General features: G+C 32.3%; 1 protein-coding gene across 1 annotated transcript; it reads right to left on the bottom strand.

Moving 5' to 3' along the window:
- Nucleotides 1-2,421: 2,421 nt before the first annotated feature.
- On the bottom strand, nucleotides 2,422-3,031 carry LOC119769989. The gene is made up of 2 exons (XM_038263994.1): nucleotides 2,873-3,031; nucleotides 2,422-2,815 (listed from the first exon to the last, which is right to left on the bottom strand). Exons 1-2 carry the CDS (start codon nucleotides 2,931-2,933, stop codon nucleotides 2,481-2,483), a joined length of 396 nt encoding a protein of 131 aa, XP_038119922.1. The 5' UTR covers nucleotides 2,934-3,031; the 3' UTR covers nucleotides 2,422-2,480.
- Between the last annotated feature and the right edge of the window lie 8,280 nt (nucleotides 3,032-11,311).

Raw genomic sequence — 11,311 nt, forward strand, 5'->3', positions numbered from 1 at the left:
AATTTTGGTTATGATGTTTTGAATAATACATTTTTTTTTCAAAAAATCGATGTATTGGTCGCAAAATTTATCAAGTTTATTTTTCGATGTAAAATTGAATTTGCAATCAAAAAGTACTTTAGTGAAATTTTGATAAAGTTTCCCGTTTTCAAGTTATAGCCGTTTTTATGTTACTTTTTTCTAAATAGCCGCAGTTATTGATTTTTAAAAAATAGTGCCCATGTTTGCCCACTTATGAAAAAAATATTTTTGAAAAGCTGAGATTTCTATATTTTGCTTATTTGGACTTTGTTGATACGACCCTTAGTTGCTGAAATATTGCCATGCAAAGGTTCAAAAACAGGAAAATAGATGTTTCTAAGTCTCTCCCAAACAGCCCACCATTTTCAATGTCGATATCTCAGCAACTAATAGTCCGATTCGCAATGTTAAAATATGAAACATTCGTGAAATTTTCTGATATTAGAAAAAAATATTTTCAAGAATTTTAAATCTAAACTTACATATCAAAAGGGCGTATTATTGAATGTTTGATCCTTTTGAAAAATGTTAGTCTTGATTTAAAATATTTGAAAATATTTTTTTCGAAAAGATCGGAAAATTTCACGAATCATATTTTAACATTGTAAATCGGACCATTAGTTGCTGAGATATCGACGTTAGAAAATGGTAGGTTGTGTGGGTGAGATTTAGAAAACATCAATTTTCTTGTTTTTAAACCTTTGCATGGCAATATCTCAGAAACTAAGGGTCGTTTCAACAAAGTCCAAAAAGCAAAATATGGAGCATTTTAAGCTTTTCAAAAAAATTTGTTATAGGTGGGCAAACATTGGCAATATTTTTAAAAATCAATAACTGCGACTAGGTATTTTGAAAAAAGTTACCTAAAAATGGCTTTAACTTGAAAACTTTATCAAAATTTCACTAAAGTACTTTTTGATTGCAAATTCAATTTTACATCGAAAAATGAAATTGAAAAAATGCGACCAATATTTCGATTTTTTAAAACAATTGTATTGATTCAAAAAATCATGACACGGTCGAAGATTTTTTGCTTATTCTGGAAATTTCGGAAAAGTTGGCATTTGATGTCATATCAGAAAATAAAAAAAAATGAATAGTGTTTTTTTGCTAATCAAGTTTTAGTGGCAAAAAGTAAAATTAAAAATCACCATTTTTTTAAACCGTGTATCATTTTTTTTAGTGTAGTCCATATCCATGCTTGCAACTTGCCGAAGACACCAAATCGATCAAAAAATTCCTTCAAAAGATACAGATTTTTAAATTTTCATATATCATTTTTGTATGGACAGCTGCCAAATTTGTATGGAAAATTATATGGACAAACTAATGATGCAAAATGGCTTCTTTGGGCATACCGAAGGCACCAAAAAAGTAACAGCCTTATTAAAAAATACAAAAATTAAAATTAAAGAAAAAAGACCGATTCCGTAGAGAACTGCTCAATAACAGACTAATAACATTTTTAGTTATTCTTCGAACAATTTTTTGTTATTTTAACAACTAATCCGATCATCCCAATAACAGTCGGAGATATTCTTCCATAACAAAAAAAAGTTATTTCAAAGTGTTTTTGGCTTTCAATTCATATCAGACCAATAACAAATTTTGTTATGATAACATAATATGTTATTCAACTCTTATGCAAAAATCGTTTTTGCAAGAATATTCCATATTTTTGTTATTTTAACAATATTTGTTATTGAAATGGCATGAATTTTGTTATTACCGTCTGCCCGGGATTTCAAAAACAAAATTCTAACTCTATGTAATCCATTTTGTCATTACTGTCCCATGTTTGAACGTCATTTCCCTCATACACTAACATCTCGGTGTGAACAGAAGAAGCAAACATTAAACCAACAAAGCCAAGCACAAATATTCATCGAAAAAATAATGAAATTTTGTCCCGTCCAACGTTCGTCCGGCCTCGGCAAATCGAAACAAAACACACAATTTATGACGCCAGTCACTTCCAGCAGAAGTTACCAATCGAGAGGAAGGCAAGAAGAACACGGAGAAAAACAGAGAAAAGAAAATTGAATTATCATGTATTGATAATTGAAATTTATTGTTTCGGGGTCGTTAAGCGTTCCGCTCGATTAAATCGAACATTATCGCATCTGGTTTCGACATTTCGTCGGCAGATGCTGGCTTCGGAATTCCGGCCACCTTCGACAACCGGATTTCGGATCTGGACGGTCGGCGTGCCATAAATACCTTTTCCACTGGCTGTGTTTTTCTTTGGCCTCGAGTCGATATATGGATTCACTGGAAGTAATAAAAGCTTGGCGACTATTTGGAGGGAGAACTTTATTGAAGGTAAAAATTTAAGAGATTCTGTTTTATTTTTGATTTTAAAATTTTTCTTCAGAATTCTTTTCGTTAAAAAATAACATGAACAACATTTATTTAAAAATACAAGAACACTTTTCTCCAAAGAGTGGCCGAAGCCTTCGTCAGTTAGCTTCCCCTGAAGTGGTCACATTCAGGTAATCATTGCACAGATCCGTCGTACACTTCTGGCATTCCGTAACGTCCGACTCAACCCCGGGCAACAGGCCAACTCCTCGACAGTCCGTCTGATTGCTCGCACTGGGAACGCACCGGGCAATGTGAACCCGCGCAAAGTCCGGCCCCTTGGTCGTGGCCACCGTGAACCGGCCACAGGCGATGTTGTCCTCCGTGTAGTTGGCCAACTTGGGCACCGTCGAGCAGTTCTGGACGGTGGCGTGGAAGATGCAGTGCTCCCAGTTGACCGGACTGACGCACTGGTAGCACATCAGACTGTTGACTGTAAGGTAGAATTTGTAACACGACTTCACTTGTAATTCAAGCAAGACAAACTTACCATTATTCCAGGCAACAGTCAGGATCACCACGGCAAGTACTACACTGCGTGCGGAGCTCATTTTTCCAGATTTGAACTGATTGAAAACTCGAATTGAACTGAGATTATTTGAGAAAGCGTTGTTGTTACATACCCTGTGTTCCCGAATAAGCCTCCTAGCAGTGTTGCCCACCTTAAATACTGGCGGAAGTGTAGCCACGTCAAACCATGGCCGCAAATAACGAGAGCAAAGAGGTGCTAATTTTCGTCCGGTATTACTCAGACCTTGTGCCTTGTTTATTTGAGTTGTCATTTAACGGACGAAAACAAGCTCAGTCGAAAAACCGCAAATAGATTTGCTTTGATGACGTTCTGGAAGTATCGAGAGGAGCGATTTGGAAGTCATAAATCGACGTCGTCGTGCTATCTTGTCGTACCCGCCATTTCGACGTTCTGAGAAAAACGCGTTTTAATGTTTGACCTTGAATAAACAAAAACAAAAGCACGCAATGTAAACAATAACAAACACGTTTTGTTTGGCTGACCGTTATGTGCATTGTTCCAAAGTTTGGTTGAAGTTGGTTGCTGGAGTCCCGAGTTAAAATAACAAATGTTTACGGTAGTCTAACTTGTACGTGCGTCAAACGCGTACTGACCTGAAATCCCTTTGGCCAGATGTCGCACTTACATCAATTTTTAGAGAGTGACTAGATAGCACGACAAGATTGAAACTTCTTTCATATGTAGAGTGACAAAAATGCACGGAGTTTTTTCGGTTTTTATTGAATATCTTACGATTGAAATCGAATTTTGCGGATCTTTGAAGGTCAAAAGGTAAGGCATTGTGAGCTACACAAAATGGCGTTCCTAACTCAATTTGGCCCAAAATGCACGACAAGTTAGCACGACGGCGACGAAATATTATAGACTATTTCATATTTATGATTACTTCATTTTAAAAACCTGCAGTCTCCGCACTGATAATTGCAAATATTTGTAATAATTAAGCCATGAGGTGGATAAATTCCAACCAACTATGTACCCGAACGGCCGGATGAAACCCCTCCCGGTAAGCCGATTAATCTTTATAAATTTCAATTATTTTTAACGAAGCGAAAAGTCTATATCGTATTTCATAAGACTCCGACTCCGAATGCCGGATTCAAGCCAATATGTCGTCCGTTGGCTGCTTCCACCGTGTGGCGTTGGAATCTTCACCAAATTAGGCGCCCTCGGGCCAATCGGCTCGAGAGACATTAAATTATGCTGCGCCTGGGCCCAGGGTGAATTAATTGTCGAATTAATTCGGAATAGTTGTCCAAATATTGATTGCCAATTATGCTTAATTTCTTAATCTGGGAAAGTGAAAATTAATAAATATGCGGGAAAATAGGTTAATAATCAGTGAGGAATTTTATTAAAAGGCAAATATTCGCCCAAGAAGTGACCTAACCCAAGGGTATCGCAAACCACCCACGAGGTGGGCCAGGCGCAGTGTTAAGGGAACAACACATTCCTGGTGCAACATTACCACGAGCGACGGAGATCGGATCATAATTCCAGCATACCGGCACGCGGCACCTCTAAAGTAAATAGAACAGGTCTTTGCGTTGCGGTCCACCCGGCTCAGGTTGAACAAGGTGGAGCCCCGTTGGGTGCAACATTTGCCGCCATTAGTCAATGGGTCGATAGCAGCGGAGGATTGGTATGAGTTGGATGCAAGGTAGTTTAGCGGGACTTTTGAAAATGTTGTAAATTGGAAATGTTGTTGATAATTTCTGATTTTCCCTATTTTACTGTAGACTTAAAATTGAATTGATTTAAAGATTTAAAGATTTAAAGATTTAAAGATTTAAAGATTTAAAGATTTAAAGATTTAAAGATTTAAAGATTTAAAGATTTAAAGATTTAAAGATTTAAAGATTTAAAGATTTAAAGATTTAAAGATTTAAAGATTTAAAGATTTAAAGATTTAAAGATTTAAAGATTTAAAGATTTAAAGATTTAAAGATTTAAAGATTTAAAGATTTAAAGATTTAAAGATTTAAAGATTTAAAGATTTAAAGATTTAAAGATTTAAAGATTTAAAGATTTAAAGATTTAAAGATTTAAAGATTTAAAGATTTAAAGATTTAAAGATTTAAAGATTTAAAGATTTAAAGATTTAAAGATTTAAAGATTTAAAGATTTAAAGATTTAAAGATTTAAAGATTTAAAGATTTAAAGATTTAAAGATTTAAAGATTTAAAGATTTAAAGATTTAAAGATTTAAAGATTTAAAGATTTAAAGATTTAAAGATTTAAAGATTTAAAGATTTAAAGATTTAAAGATTTAAAGATTTAAAGATTTAAAGATTTAAAGATTTAAAGATTTAAAGATTTAAAGATTTAAAGATTTAAAGATTTAAAGATTTAAAGATTTAAAGATTTAAAGATTTAAAGATTTAAAGATTTAAAGATTTAAAGATTTAAAGATTTAAAGATTTAAAGATTTAAAGATTTAAAGATTTAAAGATTTAAAGATTTAAAGATTTAAAGATTTAAAGATTTAAAGATTTAAAGATTTAAAGATTTAAAGATTTAAAGATTTAAAGATTTAAAGATTTAAAGATTTAAAGATTTAAAGATTTAAAGATTTAAAGATTTAAAGATTTAAAGATTTAAAGATTTAAAGATTTAAAGATTTAAAGATTTAAAGATTTAAAGATTTAAAGATTTAAAGATTTAAAGATTTAAAGATTTAAAGATTTAAAGATTTAAAGATTTAAAGATTTAAAGATTTAAAGATTTAAAGATTTAAAGATTTAAAGATTTAAAGATTTAAAGATTTAAAGATTTAAAGATTTAAAGATTTAAAGATTTAAAGATTTAAAGATTTAAAGATTTAAAAATTTGTTGCTGAGAATTTTTAGCTTTCAATAATTTAAGTATTTTGTCAAAATTGAAGAAAAAAAATTTCAGGATTAAAAAGCATTGAACCTTTTCAAAACCAACACTCGATCTCTTCAATCCTTGCTGGTGGTACTGCTATCGGTCCTGTTTCTTTGCGCCAGATCGGTCCGACAGGGCACACGATAGCACCACAAAACGATATGGATGTTGAACATGCAAGACTCTCTACGAGCAATAGTCGTGGACTTAGTTTACGTAGCAGCAGCAGCCCTGCAGTTGCAGTTTCACAGATCTGTTTACACGACTTGGGGGAGCTTGTTCATGCAGACGTGCTACACATTTCGCGGCTTTTCAGAGCTTGGATCTTGTTTTTATAGTTTTGTTAGATTAGTCTTTATGTAAAAATTATCGTGATATGTTGAAACATTTTGATTTTTGTTTAACCTAAAACTTTAGGAATTTTTAAAGTTTTTTCATCAAATTAAAAAAATGGTACATAAATGTTTCAAAGTTATCTGATTTTAATCCGAGGCCCAAACTGTTGTTTACCTCTCCACACGGATTATCTCCAATTAAATTAAACTCGAATCAGAGCGGTTGAGATAAACAAAAAATCAACCTTTTTAAAACCAGCACGCAGAGCGATACCATCCACGTCTGCCAAAAGTTGTGAAACCACGCAGGTTTAATCTCAAAAGGTCATGCCATGGTTATCAACCAGCCGCAAATTGAACCAGATTTTTTCTTCTCCCTCGAATGAACTTAAACAGTGAAACTCACCTCTCGAAAAAAAAAGATCGCGATTACGCGATTATCTTTGCTCATTGGCCAAATTTCACGCAGCTTTGAAATCTTCGGGGAGGCTGGGATGTGGATCAGTGGCACCAGGGAATGACAAAGTGGTGGCTTATCGGATTTAAAAGAGCCCTCCGGGATAATGATAAGTATCGATTCAAGTGGTGACTGTTTGTGGTGCGATCGGTGATGGGTTTTTTTGTGAGTTCCAAAAGATTGCTTCAGGCAGTAATCAGAGCGAGATTATCGACGGAACGGTTGCATGAAGTGAATAAAATTGAATGGTTTATTGTTTACTCTTGGATGTTGCCGAAACGTATGATTTGAGATAAGTTAAATTGATGTACTTTGGGAATAAAACCTTTAAATTATGTTTATGTTATGTATCATCATAAATTACAGAAAAAAAAAATAATTAGGATTTAACCTAATCGTACATAACTCTTTATTCAAGGTTGTCTATCAAAATAAACAAAATAATCAATTTAGCTTTTGTTTTCAATTTTGGTCGTACCGCCCTTCCGTCACGAGATATCAAAAATTAGATCTCGGTTGTGTGATCAGGCACATAAATTTCCCCTTAAGACAGCGATTCTAAACACAGCGAAAAATCCGCTGGTAATATCGCATGCAAACGCATTCCTCAAGTAACATTTTTAAGCCAACTTGCCGCCATTTAGTTTTAATGCACCTCAAGGTTTTATGGTAGCATCTTTATTGCTTCATAGTTTTGTTTCAGCAATCACCACAACTAATAAGCAAGAGCAAATTAGAAAGTTCTAATAAGGTTTTATGCCTAGGACATAAACTCTTGTGACAATAAAAGCCAAATAGCATTCAATAAGGTTTTATGAAAGTTTAAAGAGAGTCTTGAAAACCCGAAGGCAATGTCATGCCAAACGGTTCTGATTGAATGTGATTGACCGCCATACTGGTTAAAAAATAGAAAATAAATCATTTTGATTCAAATTTCATGAAAATACATATATTGATTTATTAAATATCGATAATAGTTTAAAAATAATTTGATTTTTTTTTTCAAAAAATATATATTTTATTTTTACATTAAAATTTTTAATAACAAAAAGCTTAATTTTTAAGAAGCGAGATGATTTTATTCTTCACAAGTTATCAGAATTTTACAAAAAAGTTGACCAATTTTTTCGAATGTTTAACCTCCGTCGTGTGCTTTAAATTTTTTTGGAAAAGTTCAGCTAATTTTGTAAAAGAATGATCCTTTAGATGATTCTTGTGACTCGGCAGTTTCTGATTTACTATTTTATTTCTGAAAAATCCCCACATACAAGCAGGGCACGAGCCATAACAATCGTCCATTCTTGTTCAAAATAAGCTGAACTTTACGAAGAAAAAAAAATTCAGATACACACGATTAAGTTTTAGGGATTAAAAAATCGAAAAACTGGTCAAATATGGTCAAAATCAATATCAAAAAACTTTTTTTGAAAAATTCTGATAACTCGTGAAATTTTTGTTTTTGTCTGTTCTACAACTTTATAAAACATTGTTACACTCTAAAAAATAACCCTGCAAAGTTACAAAAAAACACGTAGCTTTAAAATGAAAATGTTTGTTTTAAATGAAAAAATACCCTTCTGGGTTATTTCAGATTCGAAAAGAACATTAAATTTCCCATAAAATGACATATCTCACGATTTTTTACAGTTGAGATACGGGAAATGGCAGTGATTTTAAAACTATTTTATAACTGTTTTTGATAAGATATACGTCTTTTTCGGAATTTTAAGTACGCCATCAAATTGGTCGTCCAGTTTTACACAAAAGTCCCTTTGACACGAAATTTCTCTATTTTCATGGTTTCGAGCTACAAATCACTGAAAAACTTGCTTTAGCAAAAATCCAGAAAAATGAAAGGGGTCGTACCGCCTCACCGTTACGAGATATCGAAAAATGTACCTCGCATTCGTGATCTAGAACAAAAATAATCTATTAGAGCAAAGTTTCACGAAAATGGAAGAGGGATCGGGGCAACGTGTGAATTAACCATTTGAGATAAAATGGATACTAGTGCGTCCATCCCGGGAATTCCCGGGATTTTTCATAATTTGTCCCGGGAATTCCCGAAATTAAAAAATTTTAGTCTGGAAATTCAGATTTGGTTGTGGAATTATATGAACAGTTGAATACCTCATAATAGATAATAAATTTAAAGCATTATAATTTGTATTCGGCATATATCAGCATGATTTGGTGTATAGAGTTATCAAAGTCCAATCTTACGTACAATAGCTTACCATTTGTTTTTGCTGGCTACCACAAATTTTAACTTAAAAATCCATCGTGTACGTACACGCAATATATGCGTACGTAGATAGCTCTATTAGGGAAAACTGTTGAAATTTGAGTTTACCGATCTGCAAAATGCCCAGCGCTTTAAACAATATTGAGATATCTAGGTTTATTTATGATAGAAAAAAAATCAAACCAAATTATTTTTCATCAAACGCTGCCATGCGGGGCAAATCAGAACAAATGAAATGAATTGTAACGAAATAACGAATGTTTTTAATAACTGTGGTTAAAACAGGAATAGAACAAAACAATTTCACAGAACACCGATTTTTAAATTTATTGCCCCAAAATCTACTTACCTATTCAGACTGTATTCCTGTTTTTTGCTAGGGGAACAGCATCTAATTCCAGCGTGCCTCTAATGTTGGCAGGTAAGAACTTTGACATTCAATTAAAGCTAATTAAAAGCGTTTTCAACTGAAATCGAGTGATATATAGCTCAATAAGAAGTGAGCAAGCAAGTTTATATCAAAAGTGTTGCAAATTTAGTTGTTTAAATAGTGAAAATCAGCAAATTGGATGGAATTAGGTGCGAGTGATTAACCTGCCAAAGATACGAGAATTTCCCCTAGTTGGCGTTAGTAACTTAAATATAATTTGTAAAATATGTTTTTTGCAAAAATTTTTTGTGAAAGCTGAAAAAGTTTTTTTTTCAATTATAACGGTGAATTTATTTAACACATGGATGTTTCCAAAAATTCCATTCAAAAGGCGTTTATTTTAATTCAAAACCTATCAAAACTTATCTAAAATTTTACATTGACTGGTGTCGTTTTATTTGTTGTCGCCTCTTGTTTTTTAAAGACATTTTCAAATAAATTTTTCAAGCTTTTCTGATCATGTCATATAAAATAAAAAATATATTTATAAAGTTTATTTAACTTGAATCACTTTGTAGTTCATTTCAAATCCAAATCACAACAAATAACAAGAAAAACTTATTTTAATTCCCTTTAAGCAATTTAAAACTTGTCGTCCTTGTTTAGATTGAAGAGTGGATTATCACCAATTAATATGATTGAGCTAATTCTATGATTTTACGCCTGAAAAACATAACCAATATAATAAAAACATAAATTTTATGACTGTTTTATAAATTTCCCGGGATCCCGGGAATTCCCGGGATTCCATAAATATTTTTCCCGTTTCCCGGGAAATTCAAAACCCGGGAAATTTGGACGCCCTAATGGATACCTGTGACATAGTTATGACTAGGGCTAGTGATTTTTCGCGTTTTCACGCCGCGTAGTCCGTGAAATTCGACCCTGGCCGTGAAATTTGAGAAATACCGCAACATTTCACATATTCAATTGATAAATCGCTATAGCTATACTCAGTGCATTTAAGCTTTATTTTTTTTAATTCAAGCATTTCACAAGATTTCTAACAAGCATTTTTAAAGAAGTTTATAAATAAAAAAGGTTTTCATATCAGATCTACAAGTATTTTTTGAAATATTGTTCATAAGAATATTTTAAAAAAATACAAATAGTTTCTTTATTCCACAAAATTCCAAACGGATTTTAAAAGAACATTAATCAGCGCTTCTCTGGAAATATAACGCAAAGAAAAACATTTTTAATTATTTATTTTTTTGTAAAATCAAATCAAAGATATTTAACAATGACGAACAAATTGCATTTTAATATTTTGAATACAAATTATGTGTTTTAACCCTCTACTGCCCATTTTTTCGAAATTTAGCGAGCAGCATTTTTTCCATGTTCAGGAGGTCGTTTTGAGCAACTTTTTTCTACGAAAAAACTTTACTTCTGGAGCAACACGAGAAGGGGCGGATAAGCATTTTGGCAGCTGGAACAATTTTGCAAATTCCATGACATGTAATTTTTTCACAAAACTCGAAATGTAAATAAATAGCTTGTTTTATTTTTAGTATTTTAATTAGTATTTTTCTTGTTTAGTTTTTGTTTGTTTTTAGTAGTATTTGGGGTTTTCTACCACCTACTGTCATTACATTTTGCCTATCAATCTTTTAAATGTTTTCACAGTCACTTTTTCAATTTTTTGCTTGTTTGTCACATTATCTGCTATAAAATAGCACTAAATTGTAAAAAAATGAATGCGTAGAGGCATAGTCTGGGACACTAGAAAATTTATTGCATACTTCTTTTTACTTAAAGATGACCCCTAAAAAATGACATTTTTAAAAACAATGGCTAAGAAACAAATAATATTTTATTATTTTTGTCACATTAGCATATGATCATTCCGAAGGAAAGTGTTCATGATTGTATAATTTAAAAAATTTCAGTTTGATAAAAATCCACTTGATTTTTGTTCAAAAGCAGATGCAAAAAATCATCACGATTATTTGTAAAATAAACAGTACCGTCCGTATTCAACCAGTACATCAGAAGAACTGATCAACTTTGAGAAGAGATAAAACTTGACTAAAGAAAGGATGAGCGACCTAACAGTTTA

This window comes from Culex quinquefasciatus, chromosome 3 (genome assembly GCF_015732765.1).
Source record: "Culex quinquefasciatus strain JHB chromosome 3, VPISU_Cqui_1.0_pri_paternal, whole genome shotgun sequence".
In the NCBI taxonomy this organism is placed as follows: Eukaryota; Metazoa; Arthropoda; class Insecta; order Diptera; family Culicidae; genus Culex; species Culex quinquefasciatus.

What these genes read in the sequence shown, in the direction of transcription:
- LOC119769989 (XM_038263994.1), bottom strand. Translation starts at nt 2,933, where the DNA reads ATGAGCTCCGCACGCAGTGTAGTACTTGCCGTGGTGATCCTGACTGTT. An exon ending in GACTGTTGCCTGGAATAATG is followed by an intron (nt 2,816 to 2,872) that starts GTAAGTTTGTCT and finishes TCTACCTTACAG; the next exon opens with TCAACAGTCTGATGTGCTAC.